The sequence below is a fragment of the Chelonoidis abingdonii genome, chromosome 22 (assembly GCF_003597395.2).
Source record: "Chelonoidis abingdonii isolate Lonesome George chromosome 22, CheloAbing_2.0, whole genome shotgun sequence".
In the NCBI taxonomy this organism is placed as follows: Eukaryota; Metazoa; Chordata; order Testudines; family Testudinidae; genus Chelonoidis; species Chelonoidis abingdonii.
In genome coordinates this window covers 2,258,381-2,285,125 of record NC_133790.1, presented here as the reverse complement: position 1 = coordinate 2,285,125, position 26,745 = coordinate 2,258,381, and the positions used below count along the sequence as shown (strand labels likewise).

Here is a 26,745-nt window from a genome sequence, read left to right as displayed (position 1 = left end):
TTTATTTTACTTTTTTATTTCAGCTGCCACACAGATGTTCATGCAGAGAGCAGCTGCAATCTTTGAAATACACAAAATGGTCTCAGAGAAATGACAGGCGTCAGTCACATAGCTCAGGTCTACGCTGCCGTAATTGCTAATCTGATGCAATCCAAAAAGTTGCCAAAAATGGAGTTCAGTTTGTTTCAGCAAAGATGGCAGCTGCAGAGGAGCTGTAAAGCTTTTTGGTTTGACCAGCTAATGGGCTCTCGCCTTTTCTGCAAATACAGTACAGCGGAATTCAGGGAGGCAGCATGAAAGCAAGGAGGTACGGTCAGCTGTGGCAGGGAAAGCATCTCCATATGAGGACTGGCAGACAGACAGAAGTCCTGGGTGCAGGTACAGCGCAGGGCTGGGCTCTGCACCACAGGCGGTGAGTGCAGCGTGTTCAGGCCTGGGAACTGATATTGTAATGGTACTCATGGAAGGCAGGGATGCTGCAGGGAGACTGCCGGTTACAGTGGTTTTCTGCTCTTGGTGGGCAGTCTGGAGGGACAGCGCTAAGCAGCTCACCAAAGGAAGGAATGCTGAAGACAGATGGAGGGACTAGGAGACCTCCCAGACATTGCTATTATAAAACCTTAAGTGCTTCGTGTTACTGCAAGAGAGTTGTTTGCTCTCCTTCTATTCCTGTTAGTCTGACACTAGGCAGAGCACTGTTAATTCAAGGTGAGGCACTACCTGGTGACAGGATCATTTCCGTAGCTCCAGAGGTGTAAATAAGTCCAAGTCTGACTGACTAGGAGCGTCGGCACAGGAATCCCACAGCAAGAATCAGTCCCCGACAGACATCTCACAAAGCAGGTATTGCACAGCAACCCATCACCATGTGCAGCTGAGAGCAAGCAAATCGTTGGCTTTCAGTCAAGGCACTCCAGGTGCGTCACACGAAAGGAGGCAGAGGTGAGTCACGAGCAGCACTGTGCCACTGCAATGATCTGCCTCCTTAATTCCTTGGAAACAGTCAACATTTCCCACCATCCCTCCACAATACAAAGTGGCCCCATAACAAGCACACAGCATGCTGGGTTACCTGGCAATACAGACCATCACCCAAGGGCTGAGCACTCAGCGGCTCCAGGTTACTCGCTCTTTAACCAACCAAGGATACGACACGCAAATAACGCTTTGTGCCCCCAGGTTCTTTGAAGAGCAGCTGGCATGGAATAAAAGTCCTGGCATCTTAGCTTATTAGAGATAGAGCGTCTTCTGGCTTGGATTTGGGCAGACCATTCCACGGGGTCAAACCACGCTCAGAGTAGATTCACCCCGTGCTTCAGCAGCTTTTGTTTGGCCTTGCCCGGTAAGCTGAACGCACTGTCATGAGGGTTGGGAACCCCTGAGTTGCGCAGTGGGGTGGCCAGCTGCTGGAAGTACGTTTCCTGGACTGGGTTATGGCAGGCATAGACGGCAGTGGAGGCGTTCCTATTGGGGCAGGAAGGAGAGCAAAGGTCAAGGTTCTGGGAGGCAGAAGCAAGCACCCTGATGTTCTTTGCAAGTTCCATTAGAACACATGGGGGCATGACGCTAAACAGCCAGCTCCTAGGACTAGAATAAAGGGTGCGCTCAGAGGCACGGGCAGCCCTGACTGGCTCTCCTCCTGCTGGCCCACTTCGTCAGAGCATCCATGTCTGAGAGCGTGAGCAACAAATGTCGGGTACTAAACCCTGGGGAAACAAAACAAAAGGCTGACAAGGTGCCTCACCATCAGACAGGTCCTGATCTCCTCCCAGAAAAAACCCACCTCACCTCCCCTCCCCACCCTGTCAGCTGGGATTAAACCTTCCAATGCCACAGCTACACCAGATATTCACCCCTCCGACGCATTCGTTTGGCTAGCTGCCAGGCAAACCTAGCACACAAAGGGCTAATGGATAAACACTGCCCACATGTCTCAGCCTCCTACTCTGGAGAAGGCAGAGTCCCTATTGCTGGCTGAGAGCAGCTCCCCCGCATAGTACCCCTGAAGCAGGGAAGTGCCAGCATGAATATGTCAGCCAGTTGTTCCAGGGGACACTATGCCCCAAGGCTGGTCTGACTCAGCCAGCCAGTTCGAGATGGCAGCCCCCCTCTCCATGGGGTCTGTAGGCAGCAAATGATGTGGTCTCTCTGCACATGCTGTCCCCATAGTAACAGAGTCCTGGATTCCGAGGCCAGAAGGGACCATTGGATCATCTAGTCTGACCTCCTGTATAGCTCAGGCCAGAGACCTGCCCCAAAGTCATTCCTAGAGCAGAGCGTTTCGAAAGACGCCCAGCCATGATTTAAACATGGCCAGTGATAGAGACTCCACTCTCACTTGGAGAATTGTTCAGGGGGTAACTACTCTCACTGCTAAACATTTACACCCTGTTTCCAGTCTGATTTTGTCTAGCTTCAGCTTCCAGCCACTGGATCGTGTTACCTTTCCCTGCTAGACTGAAGTGTCTCATTAAATATCTGTTCCCCAGAGGTACCTACAGACTGATCAAGTCACCCCTTCGCCTTCTCTTTGTTAAGCTAAACAGACCAAGCCCCTTGAGTCTATCACTAGAAGGCAGGTTTTCTAACCCTTCCATCACTCTCGTGGCTCTTCTCTGACCCCTCGCCCGTTTATCAACTGAACGCGCTGACCACACTGGTGGCAGCCATGGCAGCTCAGCATGTCCCTGGCAGAGGCCTGGGCTGGCTCACAGTTTGCTGCCTGAAACCATCTAGTACACAGGGGTTGGTTTGTTGCAGTGGGGACAGGCCACCCACACCTGTGTAACCCACTTGCCTGGATCCTCCTCCTTCCCACAGTGCACTGCCGCTCTCACTGTGTGCATCCCCTCTGGGCAGGGGCAGCCGAGGAGAGCTGCTCGGAGTCTCCCAGGACGCCCAAAGCAGCAGAGTAGCCCTGGGAGTTCAGGCATGGCTGTGAAGGCCAAGCTGTTGGTGTGGATGCAAACAGAACCAGTTCCTTGGGATCAGTTAAAGGACAGGCTGGAGGCAGTGACCGTGACACTGTGAAAGGCTCTGACTGCAATAAGACCATCTTGCTTGCAGCATCAGAATTTAGTTTGCCACACACATTACAGCTTGTTTCCAACCCAACAAGCCATGCATGAAAACAAATCTAGACTGCCAATTTCAGGCGACTCTGGCTCTAAGCCAAGACCCACGTTTACTAGGAACAACTATATTTAAAGCTGTAGCTTAGAACCTTATGGTGCCAGGAGATGGCAACATTCTATCACTACATCTTCATCCAAACCTTTGGCACTACTCACTCTGCTGGGAAGATCAGGCCTAGACACACAGCACCTGGCCCAACTTGTGGGCGGCAAATCAAACGGCCTGTGTTTAATTACTGAGCATCAGGAAATGGTTTTTGGTGGGAGGCAGCTCTAGGATTATGGAGCATGCAGAAGAACACAGCAAGCCTCAGAAAAGAGTTTGTAAGGTCACCTTGCCTGGCTCTCCTGGGTCCTACAAGGAGCTCATGGGCCGGGATTTCCAACCAGCACTACTGTGCCTCTTGCAGACAAGTAGCTTCAAGCCCCTCATCTAAAATGCACGCGTGTTCTGAAGTGCTCCCCGCTTTCCTCCGAGCGGCTCCCATGGCTGAGGAGAGGAGGGGCACCAGGCAGCTCTTACCTGATTATCATTTCAGAAACAGTCGGGAGCTGGTTGAAGTCAGCATGGATCAGACTAGCAGCTCTCAGGAAGTGCTGATCCTGAGCACCCAGTACCTGGGGCAGGTTTGCTGCAGAGAAGGAGGAGAGATAGGTTAGGAAGCTGCCTGGGCAGGGTAATTTGCCCCAGCTGGGTCCGCAGCAGAGGACGCTGGATTTCTGCACCCTGCTGGGGCGGTCGGAGAACAGACCCAAAGGACACCCCATGTGACTCAAGACTGGCATGATGGTGATGAAGGTGTGTTACTGGCTCACAGTGTGCTCAGGCACTGCACAAATATAAAGCCAAAGTAATTCCTCGAAGAGACTGTGATCCAAGAGGCATGGACAGAGCGGAAAGGTGACCAGGAAATCTTCAGGCAGAGATTGCCTAGAATCATTTGGGTCTCTCTCTTTCCTAGTCCCTCTCTTCTGGGCTGGAGAAGGCGTGTGGCATCTGTGGGGCTGGCAGGAGAAGGGAGACACAAGGATGGACTGAACGAGGAGAGGTCGTCTAAGATCTACACACTGGCCTAAGGGGACATCTACACAGCCCAGGCTACAGTCTCCGAGCCTGGCTTGACAACTAACACTGTGTAGACAGTGCAGCTCGGGCTCTGAAGCCTAGAGAGTGGGGCAATATGCCTGTCCGAGCGGTAACATCTACAAGGCTGTTTATAGGACGGTAGCCAAAGCCCTGCAAGCCAGAGTCTGTCAATCCGGGCTCTGAGCCTTGCTGTCATGGGCTGCTGCTCGCTATGTAAGACGTCAGTCCCATATCACTGTTCCATCACCTGCTTCCTACATCCAACATCATCCCTTTTCACAGCCAGAGACTTGTTGACAAGTGCCCTTTGCTGCTATACTCAGGAGCTGGGAGGGAAGTTACACCACTGGGGGAAGAGATGCTTTCGAGACGTATTGGTGATCGAGCCCTCAGGACACGGTCAAGCAGAATCTTTACTGCCCTGGAAAGGACACTGCCTAGAAGCAGATCCCTTCCCACTCTCCCATTGGCACTTAGCTTGAGCCTGATGCAGGTTGATCACTGGCGATCAGAACTTCTGACTGTGATCACGGTGTATAAGGCACAGGAAGAACACGCCCCACACAAGCAGGGCAGAGCTCTGTACCAGCGGGATCTTAAACCCAGCAGGAACCCAGGCTGTTTTTGAAGGAAGGATGAGAATGACTATGCTAACTGCAAACAGTGTTTCAGGCAAACGTCTGAAGACGTGAACACATGGAAGTTAAAGCAAAGCCTGCTCTCACATCTAACTCCTCTTCTGGGTGTGCTGCAAAATGGCAAGCCCTAGAACCATGAAGACAAGCCCCCACCTGTGAGTACATTCTGAATGCAGTCGTAGTGAGTAAAGCTGTAGGTGGCTTTGGCTGTTGAGGAATGATCTTTCGGCAAAGTCTCCTTCAGGTGAACCTCCAGGCCATTGAGAGAAGCCAGACTGCTGTGATACTGCAAATAGTGCAACAAAAATGTGCATCAGAGCAGATTTCACTGTTAAAACCCACCTGGACAACAAACATGGATGACATGCAAACAACCCCAGGGACTGTGAGAAGGACTGAAATGCTGGGTCTGATCCAGTCCAGGTTGCCAACACCTGGAAGCATTATCACCTCAAGCCTGTGTGATATTAACTGGTGGATCTCCGTCCATTCATTGGCCCACAACTCAGTGATGCAAGCGTTTGGCAAAGGACACTACAGCACCAATTGCAATTCACCAAAGGGAGGATGCAAGACTCTGAATTTACTACCTTCCAGTGCTGTTCTATGGGGCTCTCATTTTCACAAGGCACTGTCAATTACTTTTTGTAGCAGTAACTGAATAGCCTATTGATTACTGGGATAGCAGAAGCCACTTGCTACTGTAACTGAAGATTAGCATTAGGTGGGTTACAATGTAATACAGTTGAACTGTGTTTAATTGCAGAAGCCAGGTGGTAGATGCACCCTGTCCATGGACGTCCCACTGCCCCCACTCTCCCTCCAGACAATGGAGCTTTTCACAGTTTCAAAGGTGGTTTCAACCCTCCCCCCACTGAGTTGGATGGGCTTCTGGAAACAGCTCTTCTGCCCCCGACTCCATTCAAACCACAACACCCCAGACTAAGATCCTCTACCACTGATCCCAAGAACACGCTGCCTCAGACTGGGCATTAGCCGATGGGACTGCTGCCCAACCATGCACTGGAGGACCCCTCTGTCTCTTACTGCAGTGGGGTGCACAGACAGGCTGAACTGCCTGGATGAGGCAAGGTGGATGAGATCTCCCAGTGCAGTCTGTTGGCTGTCAAGTGCTAGGAAGATTAGTTTTCTAATCCCCAAGGCTGTCCCTGTTCTTTCCTCAGCCGCAGGGAGGATTAAGCCTCCATTCAACACGCTGGTGATACCAACCCTACTCCTGACCCTCCTGGTCTCAGAACAGTTTCTCTTTTCTGTACAACAGAATGAAGGGATAAACCCAAAGTTGCTTCCAATTGTCTGCACAGCGAAAGACTTTGCATGACACTTTCTGCTCTGCCCCGAGGGTCTGTGTCGCAGAAACACCCTCCCACCTGAAATAGAATGGTCCACACTTCCTGTGCCTATCAAGCTATGTGATTAGAATGCTCTGGCCTTCTCTGGTGTCTGCATTCAAAGGCTTTCACAGAGCAATCCACGCACTCATTCATTCAGGCTCCACGCCCCTGGGAGCTGGGTGTTAGTCTATTTTACAGATGGAGAAACAGTACAGAGAGACTGAGTGGTTTGCCAACAGTCAGAGAGGGTGATGGAGCCAACGCTAGGACCCAGGAGTGCTGACTCACAGTCCCCCAATCCCACCTAAAACAGCAGCTGGGAGGGTGCATTTCTGCCAGCAGGGCCCAACAAGTATCCTGCACCTAGAGGTCCAGCCAAAGGGACCCCATCACATCAGATTTGGCCCAAAATTTAAGCTGTGTAAAAGCTCTTGCAGCTGCAAAGCATAAGATCAAACCCAACGTTTAAATAATTCAACCCCAACAGGAGGAGCTTTGGTAAACAGCTCTCTACAACATCCGTCACTCATCCAAAATAGCAGTGCAGAATTGCAGGAGAGCCAGAAAGGGAAACGGACTTGTCCGTATTCACCGCCCAACAGAAATGCAACCCACCCAGCTTAACTAGCGCATATGGGAATACTGATTATTCGATGCCTCCCACTCAACCACAGGCTTTAATGCTGTGGGTAAGGCACTTTGGATCCCACATAGGCCCCATCTCTTGCCTTAGGAAGTTTTGCATGGACTCCAAGGGGAGAAGAAAGCCAGGTGTCTCTTCAGCTAGCAAGTGGCAATTTAAAAACAAAGGCACAACGGGGCAGGGTTAGCTGGGCCTGATTTCCCTTTCAACTGCTCTCTCTCTCTCTCTCACTGAAGAGTGAGACAAACAGACCAGGAGGCAGCGGGGAGCAGACAGAGGTCTCCAGCCAGCCAGGTTGTGGTCAAGCAGGAGAGGACTGGAATTGCAGAGCTGTGGAGCTGGTGAACACGCACTCCCTCAGAGCCATCTGCAGAACTGCAGTACCAGCTTGCAGAGCCACAGCACCCCTGGCAAATGGGAATCAGAAGCAAGGTTCAGATGCCATCGGTGGGGTGGCATCTGCCTGAAAGCTAGCACTGCCCTTGCCAACCACTTGGCTGGTTTTGCAGCATGTCCCTTTCTTGGCGAGTCACTCCTCATTTACTGCACTGAGGTAGTGCCCCTATTTACAAGGTGACAACCAGAAGGTCACAAGTCCTGCATCTTACTGAGCACAGCTCAGAATGAAAACAGCAACTGACAGTGGGAGCTGGCTTAACAGTCTGGGCTGGAGTCTGACCGCAAAAGAAATGAGCTTGTTACTAATGGACAAGGTCTCTATGGAAGGGAGCGGCACAGAGTCTGCAGGGCTAACAGCCAGGCTAATGCCTTAGGGAGATGGCATCAGCTGGTGTCCCCTGCCCCAGCAGTCCAAAAGATTTCACTGGATCTCACCACTCGACAGTACAACCTGCACACTAACCAAAGCCAGCAGAGGGAGCAAGAAAGGTATATGGCTTTAGCACTGGACCCTGGTACCCCACCTTGCCGACACAGAGTGCCCTCATGATGCCCGCTGTTCATGTGTCACAGTTCCCCCGTAGAATGACACCAACCTGCCAGGTCTCGTGGGTAAGGAAGTCAGCTGCATGGGGCTTTGAGCTGCGACCATTTCAAACACTGTTTCTTTTTAGATGGACTCACCGCCAAACACACAACTCACCGGTATCTCAGAGAATCTCAGGGTTGGAAGAGACCTCAGGAGGCATCTAGTCCAACTCCCTGCTCAAAGCAGGACCCCAACTCAATCATCCCAGCCAGGGCTTTGTCAAGCCTGCCCTGATCTCTAGAGTCAAAAGCTGTAATGCGGAAGGTGCAAATTAAACTTCAGAAGCAGGGCTAGCTCTCTGCTGCTGCTCTACCTGCATGAACACTGGGCACGTGGTTAAACCCTCCCAGAAGAACACAGACCAGGAATCTGGCACGAGCCATCTTGTGATCTCTGCTTGGGAACACTGGAGCAAGGCTGGCTATTTAGTCAGCAGTTACAATTACTCAGTCACAGCAACATTCATATTTTGCTCACCTATAAGCACTAATTAGGGAAGGTCTGGACCCTTGTGAGGTAAGCTAGAGGAAGCTGAAGCACATGGAGGTAAAGGAACTTGTCTCCAAGGTCATAGAATAACCAATGGGAGAGCTAGGAACAGGATTCAGGAGTCCAACTCTCATTCTTCAGCTCTGGCCACCATCCCACACTGCCACAAGATAGGAAGTATATGAAACATTTTCTAATGTAAAAAGGCAACCTTTTTCTTACTTACCACATCTTCAATGGACCCCTGGTCATCCTTAAACTGCTCCTCCGCCAGCAGCAAGAGCACTAACCCTTTAATTCTGTGAACATACAAGATCATCTTAACCAGCTTGGCCTGCTTGCCTGACACTGTGCAATCTACTGCTGCTAGACCATCCATCCCGGTAGTTACTTGTGTAGGCAAACCGTTCTCTCTGCCCTTGGGAGAGCCTGGGCCTTCTGCAGTGCCACTGGGTAGGCTCCCCTGGACTTCAGCAACAGGAAACTGATTCCTACCACAATCTTCAACAGGGAACTTCTGCCCCACCCATACAGCACTGGGCAGAGGCTCCTGCTCGGAAGCGTCATCCCCGGCTGCTGCATCGCCTCTTTTGAAGGTTCTGTTTTGGCTGCTCATGTCTTGACTGTCTACACTTGACAGATTGTCACATTCGCTTGAGCTGCTTCTCCTCCTTGTCTCTTTGGATGGACAGCAGGTGGAGAAGCTGCCACTGGCTGTGTGACGCCTCTGGAGGCTGCGGCATTCGGACTTCATCCACTCACTGCTTACAGGTTCTGTAGTGCTTCGACCCTCCTGCCCCAGGGCACAAGGCTTTGGAAAGTTAGAGGACCCCGAGGCCGTGCCTGTGTCTCGAGCGCATTCTGCAGCTGGCAGTCTGGAATTGCTGGGCAGGGCTCCCAGCTCTCTCTGCGATGGAGGGGATGGTTTCAGGGGGGTAGAACTCAACACCGGGCTTTTGCTGCCTGGGCTGCTCAGTGCTCCAGCTGGGGGATTCAGAGCATCCTTTGCTCTGGCCGCGCCCGAGGCCTGTGCGGGAGGCTCTCTCACCACCAGGGCATGCTGGCCTCGAACTTCATCAACCCGGGCCAAATCCGAGAATGTCCGTGAGCGGAGGGTGTTCTTAGATCCTTTAGGGTTTGCTGGAGATGTGGGCAACCTAACAGGAGACAAGAGTAGATGCTTGGTTAACCAGTGAGTAGCAGTCACTTGGGGAATCGGGCCAGGAATGATCAGAAAAATAAACCACCATCTCCTGTTCAAAACCTGATCCACCCTCCATCGGAGACTAAATCCTGTCCCAGCAATGGAGGGGCTGGCTGATCTCATAGGCTGTGCCCACCTCCAACCTCTAGCATCCTCACATGCAGAGTCGCACAGTCCCATCACCTGCCCTGGGAATGCGGCTTCCTTACACTCAAGCAGAAAGCACAGAGGCTTTACTCGGAGCACAGTGGGCTGAGAGATGATAGCACAGTCAGTCAGAGGCAGGGAGGTGGTTTTGCTTCACATAGAGCACAGCAGCAGAGAGCAGCGCAAGTCCTTTCCTCAGAGGGTGGAATATGGACAGTTAAGAGCTATCCAGTGTGACAAGCAGACACCAGTAGTTTTAACAACTTGACAGCACCCCCTTATCTGGGGCTCACGTTATTCTTAGGGGAAATGGCAGCAGAAGCTGGTGAGCCCTGGCTCTGCAGTGGGATGAGCCCAGCTGCTGAAAAGACCCTTTGCTACATCAGAAATTCACATCCTACCTAGTCATCCACTCTACTGGAAAGTCCCGGAGTGCAGTGGCTTCATCTTCCGTTAGGAAAACTGGAACGATGCAGACATCCTGAGGCAGTGGGGGATCTGCAAGAGCAAAACCGCACGCAGACCCAGCGAGATGAAATTAAAATGTTTGTACAGATACCAAAGACGCTCTGTGGGAGGAGAGGAAGGAGGCCTGTGGCCATGGCCTGCATCCTGGGTGCGTGGGCTATGGCATAGGATTAACCAGGCAGCCTTTTCCTGATCACCTTAGCAAACAGTGCCAGGCACAGTTGAAAACCCTGTCACTTTTCTACTGTCCCAGAGACACCGCAGGGGATGCGAGGAGAGGGCAGAGGAAGAGCTGCCTGACACAAGCTGAACATTCTCAGCTCTAACTCAGCAAAGGGACTAACGACAGAGTCAAGAAGTCACAAGCCACTGTTCGGAACTCAAACTCCTGCCTTACACCCTAAGCTCTGCTTTCATGGTTTTGTCACTGACCAAGTCAACACACACCACCGTGTGGGACTGAAGTTACACACATCTGCTGTTAAGGAGTCCACAGAATTTGTGGGAGAACCTGCCCCTAGATGAGGAAATAGTGCCTAGATCCACCTCACGGTATCCACTTCACATGCTCTGGGCAGGAACTGTCCTACCCAAGTGGATGCACATGGAACTTTAGCTGGGGCTTCAACAGAAGCAGCATGAAGATCTGCCCTGCGATGTTTTAATTGCAGTAGAGGGTAAAATTGGGCTCTCTGAGGGAAACCAGGCCTGGAAAGGGCCGTATGCTCCTGGGATGCAGCTCCCCATTTACACTGTGCAACTAGTGTGGCTTACCATGTTCCTGCAGCACCTCCCTGCCTCCAGGAACGCTCTGAAAGTAAAGCACAGTTATCACTGGCCTACAGTAAGACTGTGTTCAACATTAGTCACCAGGCCACCACACAGGCCCAATCCCAGTGTCCCTGAAATCACTGGGGATCTTCCCACTGGCTGCAGTGGGCTCTGAATCAGGCCCTGAGGGCAATACTGTGCTAAGGCTACTCATGGTCTGCAGTGACTTACTCCTCTCGGAGCCATGCTGAGCTCCGTGGAGCTACCCAGGAAGCAAACATAGGACACAAGATGAGGGAGAGTATCACAGCCTCACCCGGACTGTCTCTGCATGAATATGGCAGGGCACAGTCCTTGTTCATTCCCGGAACCAATGTCAAAGCAGATGCAACAGATGCTTTCCTAATCTGGTGGCATAATGCAACTGCACACAGATCTGCAAGCATGAGGTCTCTTGAAAACTGTATCAATTTAGTAACAAACAGAACAAGTAAACAAAGGGATTACACATGAATAGCAAACGCTGAAGACAACTAACCATCAGTGTAACATATCAATAATAGCAGGGTAAGGTTAAGAGTTATTTTGATGCCATAGCTGGGATACTCACCTAAGAAGTTACTATACAGAACAAGGAATAAGTCTATTTATTTAATATATTCTTATCAATCAAATTGTGTTAGGCCATATGTTTACAATTCAGCAAGGGAGATTTTCCACGCTCCCATTATTATTTTAAGAACAATGAGCACTGAATTAGCTATGAGCATTTCCCCCTTGTTTCTTGGGAAGAAGAACTGAAATCACATAATAAGCATTTAATTTTTCAGCCAGTGTAAGTGGTGATCTCTGTGTTCATTCCTTCTGCATGCTGCTAAACAGCAACCTTTGGCCAGGTTAATTGCAGGGTGACAGGAAAAAGGTCCCAAGAGCAGCAGCACTGACTTCATTCCTGAGCGTCAACAAGAATTTTGAATTTTATTAGACAGTAGAACCATTTAACATCAGCATCAAGCAGCCCCGTAAGTGCTGGCTGGACCTATGGTGCGAGTAACACGCAGATTGGGTCCTGATGCTGCTGGGCTTGGGTTTACCACCATACCTTGTCTGCAGCTTCAGTTCCTTGAAGGAGAACCTTGGCAGTGAGAGGAGGTGGAAGCTGTGTGCTCACAATCCTAGCAGGGTAGAACAAACACAACCAGCCCTGAGCAGAGTCACTTGCTGAGGCTCAGGCCCCCTTCCCCGTTAGTTTAATGGAGCAGGCAGGTGCAAGGTGCCACTCCAAGTGGGCAGCCACAGATGTTCAGAGCAGAGTTTCAGGTGCTGCTCAGATCTGTTTCATGCCTATGCAGTCCCAGTAGGATCCAAAGCCTACACTGTATCATCTCTCCAGGACTGTGGTTCTTGCTCTCACAGCCCCAGTACACTCACTGGGGGGAACTGTGCTCTGCTCTTGCCCCACCCTGACAGCAGGTTCCAAACCCCCTTCTGCTCGTGCACGGACACCCAAGCTGAACCCAAGGGGTTTCATGGAACTGAGTCACACACTGACAAGTATGTTCTGAGGTCAAACTAGCACCTGCAGGCAGCAGAAACGGCCCATGGATCTATGAGGCCCTGAGACACTCCTGCCAATCCCAGGGCACCTCCTGGAGACGAGTAAGGGGAAGCCACATTCCCCTAGCAAAGCACACAGGAACTCATTGCACGCTCACAACAGTCTGTGCACAGGGCCCAGATCCCAGTGCTGCTAGGATGTGCCTGTGAGCTGACAGAGCATTCTAGGTAATAACATACAGAGTCTGACCCAGCACCCCCTGTCCTGCAAACCTGTGTCTTTCTGTCCCCTGCACAGGGGGCCTCCTCACATTGCATGACACACAAATGTTCCAGAGAACTCCCTGTGGACTGACAGGCTGTGGCAAAGAGGTTCCAGGACAAAATCAGACAAGACAATAGATCGGGGCTACCGGCTCTCGGGGAACATTTTGTCTTGCGGGCCAGTGAAAGCATGGGGTATTTAATGTAAAGTACTATAGACAGGTGGGCAGGGCAGCCCTTTAAGGATAGTTTGCTGTTATTGAACACTGGGGCAGTTCCACGCTGGATCAGCAAAAGCAAACTTGCCTGCTGGGTATTCATCCAGCGCTGGGGGGCCTGGTTTTGGCACGTGAAGAGTAACAGTGATCCAAGGCAAATAAAACCCTGTGCAGGCAAAGCCCTCCCCACTCCCACTGCAGAGCTGGGCAAGGGTAGAGGAAAGGAGCAGGAAAAGCAGCACTAATGCTGTTGTGACACTGGCCTCTCCGGCAGGCACACCAGCAAGCCCAGAGAAAGGACCAGTCTGGTCCCTTCACTTATCCCCAGCAGAGATGCAGGTTCTGCAAGAGACTCAAACACAAGGCGCTCTCTCTCTGTGGCACTGGGGTGAGGCTTGCAGGTTCCCAGGGGTCTGGTTGGGGATTCCTAGAAGATGTTGCAAGGAACTTGGTGGCCAAGTGGCCCAGAGTCTTTCTGATTAAAAGGAGTTTTGCACAAGAGAAGAGTTTCTGCCCATGAGAAAAATCAACATGCTGGAGAAGACGGAGGCACATATCAGTGATGGGACCACATGGGGAGTTCAAGGGCACCCAGGCTCTGTGCAACTCACACATGCCTGCAGGACACAGCACATGAACGTAAGGCCCAGTTTCAAGCCAGACCTCCACTCCTATAAGGGTTTTGCACTTGCAACAAGATGCCTGGATGCTAAGAACTACAAGGAAAACATCACCCGTGTCATTTGCTGTGCGTGTGAAGCCACCCCTATAAAAAGGATGACCTGGCTCTGAGATCAATCACTCAGACTTGGTCAGATGCACTTACTGCAAAGCAAGTTTCCACGTCTTGCCAGATGTGTCACTGACACACATGACACAGAGGTCTTCTAGCAGCACCCAAAGAAGGACTTACTGACTTCTGCCACAAGGAAATGCCTGAACTCCCTAATTCCCTGGCTCTGTAGGATGTTCTCTGACCCAGAGGCTCTCTTTGCACTGGCACAATGCCACAGCTGTAGAGTCTTCAACTGTCCACAGATAATCTTTGGCTGAATAAAGCCAGCATTTCTCATCCCTTTTCCTGCATCCATTTCGGTCAGTGTGGATAGTGTCACCTGGCCAGCAAGCCAGTCATTTTAAGAAAACAAAATCATTACTGGCAAGGCAGGGGAACAGCAGACTAAGAAAGGGGAAAGGGCAGATCTGAGGTACAGCAGCTGCCCCTCCTCTGCCGGGAGTTTGGGAAAGCAGCACTGGACTGTACAGCCCAAGGAGGGGGTTGCCTGCAGTCGACTCATATTGAGAACTGACGATCAATGACTGCCTGGAAGTCCTTGGCTACTCACCGGCCTTCGTAGAGGATGCAACCTGCCAACACTTGGGGTGAACGCTGGCAGGTCTGCAAGATGAGAGCTGCTTTCAGTAACAGCAGGGGGTCCACCTATGCAGGGAGGGGAAGACAATTAAACCATCAAACCCCAGGGAATAATCCAAGGAGTGAACAGAACTAGATAGGGCATGTCTCAGTATAACAAGCTAGCCCCGCAGAGATCAGGAGAGCTACCTTGGTTTTGTCCAAGTTCCAAAGGGAATTGAAGATCTTGTGCAGGTCGCTGGTGTTTTTCTGAATATGTTCAATGTACTTGTCCCACTGCGTGCTCAGCTCCTCCCAAGAAAAGACCTGAAGAAGAAAGAATCCCCATGGTTAGACAACGCATGGCTGGAGTCGACACAGGATCCAGAGTGCCCAAGGTGGTTAGGTGTCATTAGTTCAGGGAAGCATGTCTCTAAGCAGCAACTCTTCAATGAAACTTCAACCAAAACACTAAACCAAGATCAGGAACTGAATCCAGTCTGCCCAACAGCAAAAGCCCAACCTAGAGAGGATTTACTGTTGCTGGACGAGAGAGGGCAGACAGCACAGGCGGATACCATAGAAACCCTGCAGCTTAGCCCTCAATCTCAGCTGTCTGCACTGTGCTTTACATTATTGAAAAGAAAGACCAGGTGGAGAAAGACCCCTCCAACCTGGGATGGGATGCTCAGAGCCTTGCTAGACAGAGAGACAGAGGGAAGAGAGAGCTCAGACATCATCCAGTTCACCCTCGCAGTCCAGTGACAAGGGGACAGCCCATAAGACCCCAGTGTCCAACACGGACGGCAGCAAGATGAGTGCATGTGACTTTCGGTTGCACCTTGGCATGAAGCAGCAGTTTGTCCTGGGGCAGGAAGTTGCCAGACTCTCTCTACATGCCTCTGGAATACTACATTCAGGTCTGGGAACACCATTCCCAAATCTGAAGGTATCTAAGATACAGAAAGATACGCAGAAGTGAAGCGAGGCTAGAGAAACAAAGTTAGGTTTGCGTAGCTAGGCTGAGGGGAATGGAAACCACCTGCACGTTATTTGAGAGGCCTAAATTCTAAGGAGCAAGAGGAATGATGTACACTGGGGTAGGGACAGTGAGGGGACAGGATGGGGGAACAAGAGAAGGAGACTTCAGGTTGAACACGAGGAATCTTCCCTTGAGGTCATATGTGGGGTCATCTCCCAAGGGAAGTGGGGGGAGCTTCATCACTTGGAACGCCGATGACAACAACACAGAAAAAAGAGATTCTAGGCACTGATCTTGCCTTGTGGAGATGGAACCTAAGGACTTCCCCAGCTTGCGTTCCTGTGATCTCAGAGCTGCACTGGTGCAGGAAGGGCAGAGGGAATATGCAAGCCTCCACATAACTGGGCAGGCTTCAACCGTTCCCAGAGAGATCCCTGCCCTCATCATGATCAGGGAGAAACACTCAACACTGTTAATCAGCAGTTACCATGTAAGCATGACACACAGATCCATTGTAAAATCTGAAGAGTCCAATCAGTAGATCCAGAAATTGTCCACAGCTGACATCAGGGAGTTCAATGGTACAGCCCAGCACCTTCAACACATAAGGTTAAAGAAAAAACGTTCCTGAAGCAGTCAGGTGACAGGAGAAGCAAACAGCTGCTGCACTCCCCAAAACTCAGTTTGGGAAGCCTCCTAGGTAGCCATATATCTGGGGAAAAGCAAGGGGCAATGCACGAGATCCAGGGGGGTCCCTGGCAGCAGAGGTAGAAAGCCAAAGCTCAAGACACACACACTCCATTCCCTCACAATCTCAGGGCCCTGACCTCTAGTTTAATGGCCAAGAGCATTGTCCCCAAATGGAATATTTCAAGGTCAGTTCACTAGTTAATGAACTCGAGAAGAGGGTTTCCACTTCTTCCACCAGGGAGCAACGCGGTGCATCAAACTTCTGAGAATCCATGAAAGTATCTAGACTATCGGGGGGGTTCTGCCTGTTCGGGAGAGCTTCCTGAAGCATGGCTTTACCCCACCTGAGTGGGTCTACCCACTGAACGAGTGGAGAACGAGCCAGTTCTCAGAGCATGTGACCACATCACATCAGAGAAACCAGATCTGTCCCTAAAATGAGAAGTCCACCATCACTGCCAATGAGCTTTGTAGCAGGGGACGAGCATCCCAAGCTCTTTGTTGTAAGCTACATTCCATGGAGCTCTGTTTTCACACTTTTCCGCTGGCCCACAAATCCTCTCTAGCTGTTGAATCCTACAACTGCAGGTCTCTGCTGAATGCTGCCAGGCCATTTCCACTAGCATCCTAAGAACGTCAGAATGGCCAAACTAGGCCAGACCAAAGTCCAACTAGCCCAGTATCCTGTCTGCTGACTGTGGCCAATGCCAGATACCCCAGGGGGAATGAACAGAACAGGGAATCATCAAGTGACCCATTCCTTGTTGTCCATTGCCAGCTTCTGGCAAAGAGGCTAGAGACACCATCCCTGCCCATCCTAACTAATAGCCGTTGCTGGACCTATCAAACAATACAAGTACTTAGTTTGATACAATAGCAGATACTTTCTCTTACTATTCGAGCACCTCACATGCTTCCTGTTCGCTGTAACTCACCCAGAGATACTCTCCATCCACCCTTACTGCAAACTTGAGCTTTCTCAGCCGAATGAGACTCGGGGGAGCACTGGAGATCTCTGTTACGCAGTGCACCACTCCTGCAATCTGTCCACACAGCAGTTCCTGCTGGTCAAGGAGAGTCTGTGAGAGGAGAGGGAGGAGGAAAGAGTGAATTTTGCAGCATTCCTGGCAAGCTGGAAAGGCACCACATTTACACAGCAGAATGATGGAACTGGTGATGATAAAGTAACCGACGGTGTTTACTATACTATATGGAATAAAGGCTTGATAACACCACGTAAAATGCACTGCCTTTTCCTCCCAGTCCCTGAGGCTGAAGTCTTATTTAAGCACAAGTAACCCTACCAAGAGAACAAGAATTAGTGAGTCTTATCTCTAGGGGATATTTGTCCATATCCCCACCATAGAATGGGGCATTATGAAGAGGCCCATAACTGAAATAGCAGAGTGCTAAAGAACAGTGTAAGGTGCGCTGCACAGAGCCATATAGGGTATGTCTACACTGCAATAAAATCCAGTGGCTCGGAGTCTTAGATCCTGAGAGAGCTGGCTCGGACTGCAGGGCTAAAAACAGCCATGTAGACACTTGGGCTGACGCCTGGGCTCGGAGACCCACCCCCCCATCCCTGGGTTTCAGAGTCCAGACTCTAGCCTGAGCCCCACCCTCTACACAGCTATTTTCACTCCCACAGCCTGAGCCCCATGAGCCTGAGTCACGTGACCTAGACCAGCTGTGGCTGTGCCATGGTCTGTTACTGCACTGAAGGTGAACCCATAGGGGCCTAAGGCTGGGAAACAAGAAGTGCTGTGGATCAAGACTGAGTATGTTGGCAGAGGTGCACGATACATGGCCTTAAAAATACAAATAAAATAAAAATAAAGAAACTTTGTATAAACACCAAAGTTACAAATTTAACCAAACCCAGATATTTGCAAACCCCACCATTCCAAGAACAGAAGGTTGGCTTTGCATGTGCTTTAGAGTTGCAAACAATTTTATATATATATACAGACAGACAGACAGACATTTGGGAAACAATCAAAAAGCAGGCATTACCTGAGAGGGATAAAAGTAGCAAATGCCAGCTCTTGTGGGATCCCCTTCTTCCTTTACCTTTGAGCCATCATAAAGGAAGAAGTAGTTCCACCTGCAAAACCAAAGTATTGACACGATGGAAGATGTTTGCTGTCCCCAACCAAGTCAAATTGATATTTCTTCCCACTCCCCAGTTCTCTCAAGCAGAGCTCTGCTATTTATGATGCAATACACAAGTGTTTAAAAAAAAAAAAAAAAAACAGGAATGGCAGATGTGCATCATTCCTGGATGCAGCCTCACCCACTGATTTTGGAGATGGAATCGGGGTGGAGAAGGAAGACTCTAAGGATCTGGGCAATTAAACTCTCTCAACTTTCTGAGTTTAAAATAGAGGATAGGAAACCTGTGCTAAGCCTAGAGAAGAAGGATCACATATCCATGCCTATTTTCCAAGTCTGATAACACAGAGCATTTATCACTATGTATTTGGGAAAAATTCTCAAACTACACGCAGCTTGAAATAGTTTTCAATAGCTTAATTGGCTCTTACTTCATGTTGAACCATCTCCACATGTGGAAAAAAGCACTAAAATGGGAGGTTCCTCCTGACTGGCGACGGTCTTAGTTTTGGGTCCTTACTGATTTGCTAGACATCTTTTAGCTACTGTTTTCATTGTAAGCTGCATATTCCAGTCATAAACTTTGTGCACAACAGCCCACAAGCAAGAGTGCTACAAAGAGTGCTAACTAAATCTCATGAAGTCTGGAACGAGACGACTGTGCAATTCAAAAGGTAAAGCTAAAGAACACAAGTTATTCTCCACCAAAGAGCAGAGACTAAACTTGGGCTCTTAGAGCATTCCTGGAATGCCCCCCCGTGAGACAAGAAGGTTGGTAAGGCATTGCTTTAGAAATCAGATCTCAGTTCTATCCTTGGCTCTATCACAGATTCCCTATGACACCTAAGGCCAGTCGTTTAATCTCTCTGCCTCAGTTTCCCACCTGTATAATGGTGACAATGTCCCTGTGAGGATAAAATTCATCAGTGTTTATGTGGCATTCACATATTACTGGGACAAGCACCTGAGAGCCCATAATTGATAATCCTGCATAATCCATAATTGTGATCATGCAGCAACTAGCCAGAGACTGGGGGATTCTTGTACCAACACCTCAGGGAGTCTCTCTCCCATTCTGATGGTATGGGGGCACTATACATGACTCAAACATGCTAGGATGATGCGCATGCACATCTGTTGGAAGCCAAAATGGGCCTGTCAACAATATGCCATGTCAGTCATGCAACATTCCCTTGCAACTCTAGAGGAATGATGAGTGCTACTCACCAAGAAGCTGACTTTGGTTCTGATAAAATGGGGCTGGCCATTTACATCAGATTATCTTAATCATGTCTTGTCACCCTCACTTTCTCCTCCAAAGCAACTGATGCAAACAACTCATTTTTTTCAGCAGTAAATGTATTGTTCCACAAACGCAGACTGTGGAAACTTCAGTGGGTTTTGGCTTTAGGTGATGAATATGTTGGAGATTTTGTTAAAATACTGATGTCAACAGTGTTCCTTGTGGCTTATTTACATGAAGAGTAAATCCACCAAAGTGCCTTCATTTTGGAGGTTTATCCCACAACTACATGGAAACCTTGCAGAGCCTAGGCAACATTAAAGTCTCCTCAAAACTTGTGCTCATCAATTCTGAGACTGAACCAACAAAGCTACTTTATGAGAATGTTCCAAACAGGAAGAAAACCACCTTAGTGCCTGCAATGAATGAGAAAGCTCAGAAAGCATGAATATGGTCATCAGAAACAAAGAGCTACAAGAGGCAGATCTCAAGACACTACACTGGTTCTTTCAAGTTTATTATTTTGTATTTAAGTAGCTATCTGTGCAAAAAGTCATCACTACACAGAGATTACTCTCAGAGGAGCTCCCATTTAGGGACCTTCTGCTGAAGATACAGTTCCTTGAATATGTCTTTGCTTGTGTGATATAAAGCTGAATGGTTTCCTGTGGTCTCCAGTGTTGATGTTGCTCTTCTAATCCTAGAATAAAGAATAAATGGATTAACGCTCGGATGCCTTTGCTCAACTGAAATGCGATCCTACAGAGAGCAGCTGACAAGCATTCAACAACAAAACTAACTTGTGCATGAGTGACACACGGGACAGAAACAAGCCTTCCATTTAAATAGCAAAATTACATTTAATACGCTTGGAATATCACCTGGTTACATCTGGGCGTAATCATGTATGTTGCTGACAATCTGATAGAAAAGATCCTAACAGGAATACAAGGAGCTAGGAAAATGATGGAACAGCTAATATAAGGGCTGCACTGGTCACTTAATTGAACCAAATTTGATTTTTTCATCTTAATAACAGGAACACAGGGATTGCTATAGCAGATCAGATCAGTAATTTAGTTGCTATCCTGTGTACAACAGTAGCCAGTAGCAGATTCTTCAGAACAGGCACAAAATCCCTGTAATAGAAAAGCCTGCTCACAGGAGCAGTTTTTTCCTAACTCCCATTAGTTAGTTAGTTGTTGCCTCTCATCCAAGGGCCTGAAAGGGCTCTATCAAAAGTTATGCCTCCCATCACGATTGAGGCAAGAGAGGCACTGTATAGCGACCGTTCCGCTCAACCTCTGAAAGTCAGCAACCTCCAGCACAAAAGCATAACACCGCGACTAGGACAGGAAGTGAAGAGTCACCCACCCAGCAAACGCAGAGGGAAGTTAGGGAGCAGAATGGAGTTAACCCAATCGGAATGGTCAGAACAAGAGGGCTGATGCCCCAACGCTTGTGCACAGCAGCTAAGGTGCTGGTGACCTCAGCACAGCTGAGACGGGGCCGCTGCACTAGCAGAACTCGCCCATCAGCCCTGATCTGGGCCTTGCTGGGAACTGACCCAGAGGAGAGACACACCACGACTGAATCACTGCCCGGAGGTCTCCCGCCCAGGCCCGGGCCCGGGCCCTTCGGCAGGATCGCAGCTCTGCTTGCAAAGGGCGCCGAGGCCCGCTGGCTACCAAGCAAAGCGGAACTCACCGCCCGCTCCGCTGCTGCCCCAGGGGCAGGACTTCGCCCGGCTGCGCCCGCCGCGCCGAGTCCCGCGGCCCCGCTGGCCTGGCGCGAGCTCAGCGACCTCAGCGAAGCCACTTCCGGGGCTGGGCCCGCCGATCACATGATACCGACACGTGACCGCCTCCCCTACGGGTCCCGGGCGGGGAGGGAATATGAGATGGAGATTGGCTTGTTTTTTTAAATGCAACATATTTACGGCTTCTCGTCTTATGATAATCTTGCGCTTTTTTGGGGGTTTGCTCAATGTAATTCAGTTTAAAGCTGGAACTACTAATAAAAGATTCTGCTGCCCTGCCTCGACACAAGAGGGCCAAGTTTATCCCAGGAGCAAAAGAAAGGGCCGCTGTCAAAATGGCTACACTTCAGCATTGATACAACGATTTGTGATCGAGGTTTGTTTCACACATCTCATTACAGGAGAAACTGACACATAAGGTTACCTTATTTAATATGCAGAGATACAGATCAGTAATTTTCCTTTTAAGGTTGCGTATCCGCGTTTATCTTTAAAGATGAAAGCATGTCTGGATGCTAGATCAACATAGCTTGTGTATTAGCGACAGATACAGAATAGCCAAGTAGCTCTACGATTCGTTTACAGGACCAGCACAAAATCCTTTGTAATAGTCTTATACAAGCCAAGTGCGCTCATCAGGAGAGTTTTTTCTAACGTTCTTCCCATGTCTTGAGTCCTTCAGTTCTATGTCGCTAAATGTATGCTTCTCATCTCAGCACCTGAAGGCTCTCATCAAAATAGTCATCTGCTCTTCCTCCCACACGAAATTGAGCAAACAACTCGCATTGCTGTCCAGGAAATTTGTAGGTAGGAAATCACAATTGAAATATCAGCGACCGGTTTTCGCTCATACTTTTATAGCGATGAGTCAAGCCCAATACCTGCGCCTAGCACAAAAGCATATCACTAGGGGAGAGTCCGGTTGTAAACCCAGCGACTAGGACAGGAAGCTGAAGATCCAGTGGCCCTGCAACCCCTGATACTTGGTCTTATTTGACTCTTCTGTGCCCATTATTAAGCCTCCCCAGTCCAACAATCATACGCAAATGGGAAAGTATAGGTGTACGATGGCTTCAGAACGTGAGTTAACCCCATCGGAATCTGGGTCAGAACAGAGAGGGCTGATGCCCCAACGCCTTGTGCACAGCAGCGTAAGGTGCTTGGTGACTCAGCACAGCTGAGACGGGGCCGCTGCACTAGCAGAATCCCGCATCAGCCCTGACCTGGGCCTGCTGGAACTGACCCAGAGGAGAGGACAGCACCACGACTGAATCACTGGCCCGGAGGTCTCCGCCAAGGCCCGGCCCGGCCCTTCGGCAGGATCGCAGCTCTGCTTGCAAAGGCCGCCGAGGCCCGCTGGCTACCAAGCAAAGCGAACTGAACACACCGCCCGCTCGCTGCTGCCCCAGGGCGAGCAGACTTCGCCCGCGTGCGCCCGCGCGCCGATCCGCGGCCCAGCCTGGCCTGGCGCGAGCTCAGCGACCTCAGCGAAGCCACTTCCTCCGGGCTGGCCCGCCGATCACATGATACGCGACACGTGACCGCACTCCCTACGGGTCCCGGGCGGGAAGCGCGGCGCGCGCCTGCATCCTCGAGCCGCCAGGGATGAGCAGGCGGGGCCCGTGGCGCTGCGCGGCCGCTTGGCAGAGGCGAGCGCCGGCCCTGCGGCGCCAGCGGACTGGAGCCCGGGGGCGCGAGGCTGGGCCCCAGCGGGCGGTGCACGCCCGCTCCGGGGCCCGGTGAGTGCGTGGCCGCGGCCAGGCCTCGCCGATCTCCCAACCGCCGGAGGTCTATCGGCGGCGCCCTCCGCGGGAGCCCCCGGGCCCGTAGCGGCCACATTGCCCCCCCCGCCTCCCCTCCCCTCCCCCAGCCCGGGCCGTACGGCCCTTCCCCGCCCCTCCCCTCCCCAGCCCCGGCCGGGCCGTAAGCCCCTCTCCGCGCCCGTCGCTCCCGCAGCCCGGGCCGTACGCCCCCCGGCCCCTCCCCCTCCCCCAGCCCCGGGCCGTACGCGCCTTCCGGCCCTCCCCTTCCCTCCCTCCCCTCCCCAGCCCCGGCCGTACGGCCCTTCCCGGCCCTCCCTCCTCCCCCCGCCCGGGCCGTACACCTCTCCCGGCCCCTCCCCCTCCCCCCCAGCCCCGGGCCGTACAGCCCTTCCCGGCCCTCCCCTGCTCCCCCTCCCCAGCCCCGGCCGACAGCCCTTCCGCCCTCCCCTCCCCCTCCCTAGCCCCGGCCCGTACAGCCCTTCCGGCCCCTCCCCCTCTCCCAGCCCGGCCAAACAGCCCTTCCGGCCCTCCCCCCTCCCCCAGCCCCGGGCCGTACAGCCCTTCCCGGCCCCTCCCCTCCCCTCCTCCCACCCCGGCGTAACAGCGCCTCCCGGCCTCCCCACCCCGGCTACAGCCCTTCCGGCCCCGCGCCCCTCCCAGCCCCGGGCCGTACAGCCCGCCCCGCCCCTCCCCCAGCCCAGGGCCGTACAGCCCTTCCGCCGGTCCTCCCCACCCCGGGCTCGTACGCCTCCCCCTCCCCCAGCCCCGGCCGTACAGCCCTTCCCGGCCCCTTCCCTCCCCCCCCTCCCTCCCCAGCCCCGGGCCGACAGCCCTTCCCGGCCCCTCCCCTTCCCACCGCTCCCCTCCCCCTCCCCAGCCCGGCCGTACAGCCCTTCCGGCCCTCCCACCTCCGGGCCGTACAGCCCTTCCGCCCCTCCCCAGCCCCGGGCCGTACAGCCCTTCCCGCCCCGGCCCTCCCCCAGCCCCGGGCCGTACAGCCCCTCCCCCAGCCCCGGGCCGTACAGCCCTTCCCCGCCCCTCCCCTCCCCTCCCCTCCCCCAGCCCCGGGCCATACAGCCCTCGCCCCTCCCCCACCCGGGCCGTACCCCTCCCCCTCCCCCCCGGGCCGTACAGCCTCCCGCCCCTCCCCCACCGCGGGCCGTACAGCCCTCCCCGCCCCTCCCCCAGCCCCGGCCGCTACAGCCCTCCCGGCCTCCTCCCTCCTCCCCCAGCCCAGCCGTACGCCCTCCCGCCCCCCCTCCCCAGCCCCAGCCGTACAGCTCTTCCCGGCCACCTCCCCCCCCAGCCCAGGCCGTAACAGCCTCTTCCCGGCCCCTCCCCTCCCCTCCCTCCCCCAGCCCGGCCGTACAGCCCTTCCCGCCCCCCAGCCCCGCCCATACAGCCTCCCGCCCGGCCCCCACCTCTCCCAGCCCCGGGCGTACAGCCTTCCCGGCCCCTCCCCCACCCAGGCCGTACAGCCCTTCCCGGCCCCTCCCCTCCCCAGCCCCCGGGCCGTACAGCCCTCCCGCCCTCCCCCAGGCCCGGGCCATACAGCCTTCCCGCCCGCCCCTCCCCCTCTCCCCAGCCCGCGGGCCGTACAGCCCTTCCCGGCCCTCCCCCTCCCCTCCCCAGCCCGGGCCATACAGCCCTTCCGGCCCCGCCCCTCCCCTCCCCCAGCCCGGGCCCGTACGCCCCTCTCCGCCTCCCAGCCCCGGGCCGTACAGCCCTTCCCGGCCCTCCCCTCTCCCAGCCCCAGGCCGTTACAGCAGCCCTTCCCGCCCCGGCCCCTCCCCTACCCAGCCCGGGTCCGACAGCCCCTTCCCGCCCCTCCCCCTCCCCCAGCCCCGGGCCGTCAGCCCTTCCGGGCCCCTCCCCCTCCCCAGCCCCGGGCCGTACAGCCCTTCCCGCCCCTCCCCCTCCCCCAGCCCCGGGCGTACAGCCCTTCCCGCCCCTCCCCCCAGCCCGGCTACAGCCTCCCGGCCCCTCCCCTAGCCCCGGGCCGTACAGCCCTTCCTGGCCCTCCCCTCCTCGGACACCTCCCCTCAGCCCCGGCCGTAACAGCCCTCCTGGCCCCTCCCCTCCTGGACACTCCGCTCCCAGCCCCGGGCCGACAGCCCTTCCTGGCCCCCCTCCGACACCTCCCCTGCTCCAGGCCATGCTGATTCCCCACCGACATCCCTCCTGCTCCAGCCACCGCAGCCCTTCTTCATCCCCGCCCCCAGGCCATTACAGCTCCTCTCTCTCCTCGACATACCCCCCGGCCCCCTCCTCGTCCGGCCATCAGCCTCACATCCCCTCAACATCTCCCCCCTGCCTGGGCCATGCAGCTCTTCCTATCCGCCTGCCCCACACTAACACCCTGTGCCGTGCCGTGCTCCTGGCAGCCCCTTCCTACTGCCCCACCCCCAGCGCCTGGGCCAATCCCCCCCACTCCCCCGTACAGCCTCCCGGCCCTCCCCCTCCTCCTCCCAGCCCCGGGCCGTACAGCCTTCCGCCCTCCCTCCCCCTCCCCCAGCCCGGGCCTGTACAGCCCTTCCGCCGCCCCTCCCCCTCCCCCTCCCAGCCCCGGGCCGTACAGCCCTCCCGCCCCCCCTCCCCCCAGCCCCGGGCCATCAGCCCTCGGCGCCTCCCCCACCCCAGCCCCGGGCCGTACAGCCCTTCCGGCCCCTCCCCTCCCCTCCCCCCCCAGCCCGGCCGTACAGCCCTTCCCGGCCCCTCCCCCAGCCCCGGGCCGACAGCCTCTCCCGCGCCCTGGCCCCTCCCCAGCCGGGCCGTAAGCCCGCCCCGGCCCCTCCCCCAGCCCCGGGCCGTACAGCCTTCCCGGCCCGGCCCCTCCCCCAGCCCCGGCCGTACCAGCCCCTCCCCCTCCCCAGCCCGGGCCTACAGCCCTCCGGCCCCTTCCCTCCCCCTCTCCCCCACCCGGCCGTACAGCCCTTCCGGCCCTCCCCCGCCCTCCCCGCTCACCCCGCGCTCACCCCGGCCGTACAGCCCTTCCCGGCCCTCCCCCCCAGCCCCAGGGCCGTACAGCCCCTTCCGGCCCCTCCCCCCAGCCCGGCCGTACAGCCCTTCTCCGCGCCCCCCCGCCCGCCACCGGGCTACCCCCCCCCCAGCCCCGGGCGTACAGCCTTCCCGGCCCCTCCCCTACCCCTCCCCTCCCCAGCCCCGGGCCGTACAGCCCTCCCGGCCCCTCCCCCCCCCGCGGGCCGGTACAGTCCTTCCCGCCCGCACCTCCCCCCCAGCCCCGGGCCGTACAGCCCCCGGCCCTCCCATGCCCGGGCCGTACAGCCCTCCCCCGGCCCCTCCTCCTCCCCCCCAGCCCGGCCAGCCGTACAGCCCTTCCCGGCCCTCCCCTCCCCAGCCCCAGGCCGTACAGCTACTTCCCGCCCCCTCCCCCAGCCCGGGCCGACAGCCCTTCCCGGCCCCTCCCCTCCCCCTCCCCTCCCACCCGGGCCGTACAGCCCTTCCCCCCCTCCCCAGCCCCGAGCCTACAGCCCTTCCCGCCCCGGCCCCTCCCCCCCCCAGCCCGGGCCGTACAGCCTTCCCGGCCTCTCTATCCCCAGCCCCAGCCGTAACAGCCTTCCCGGCCTCCCTCCAGCCCGCGGGCCGTACAGCCCTTCCCGGCCCCTCCCGCAGCCCCGGGCCTACAGCCCTCCGTGCCGCCCTCCCCTCCCCCCCCCCCAGCCCCGGGCCGTACAGCCCTCCGGCCCCTCCCTCCGCCCTCCCACCAGCCCCGGGCCATACACCCCCTTTCCTGCCCGGGCCCGAGCCACCGCCCCGCCCGCTCGTCCCCCCCCCCTCGTCCCCTTCCGCGCCCCTCGCGGCCAGCCCCGGCCGGTACAAGTGGCCGCTTCCCGCCCCTCACCCAGCCCCCCTGCC

General features: G+C 54.5%; 1 protein-coding gene across 1 annotated transcript; it reads right to left on the bottom strand.

Moving 5' to 3' along the window:
* On the bottom strand, positions 1-21,175 carry HPS4 (HPS4 biogenesis of lysosomal organelles complex 3 subunit 2). Its single transcript, XM_075059972.1, has 14 exons — positions 21,036-21,175; positions 19,332-20,047; positions 18,006-18,096; positions 16,925-17,068; positions 15,787-15,894; positions 14,528-14,644; positions 14,310-14,404; positions 12,027-12,099; positions 10,928-10,964; positions 10,087-10,183; positions 8,561-9,491; positions 5,013-5,145; positions 3,658-3,766; positions 1-1,464 (listed from the first exon to the last, which is right to left on the bottom strand). Exons 2-14 carry the CDS (start codon positions 19,370-19,372, stop codon positions 1,293-1,295), a joined length of 2,148 nt encoding a protein of 715 aa, XP_074916073.1. The 5' UTR covers positions 19,373-20,047; positions 21,036-21,175; the 3' UTR covers positions 1-1,292.
* Between the last annotated feature and the right edge of the window lie 5,570 nt (positions 21,176-26,745).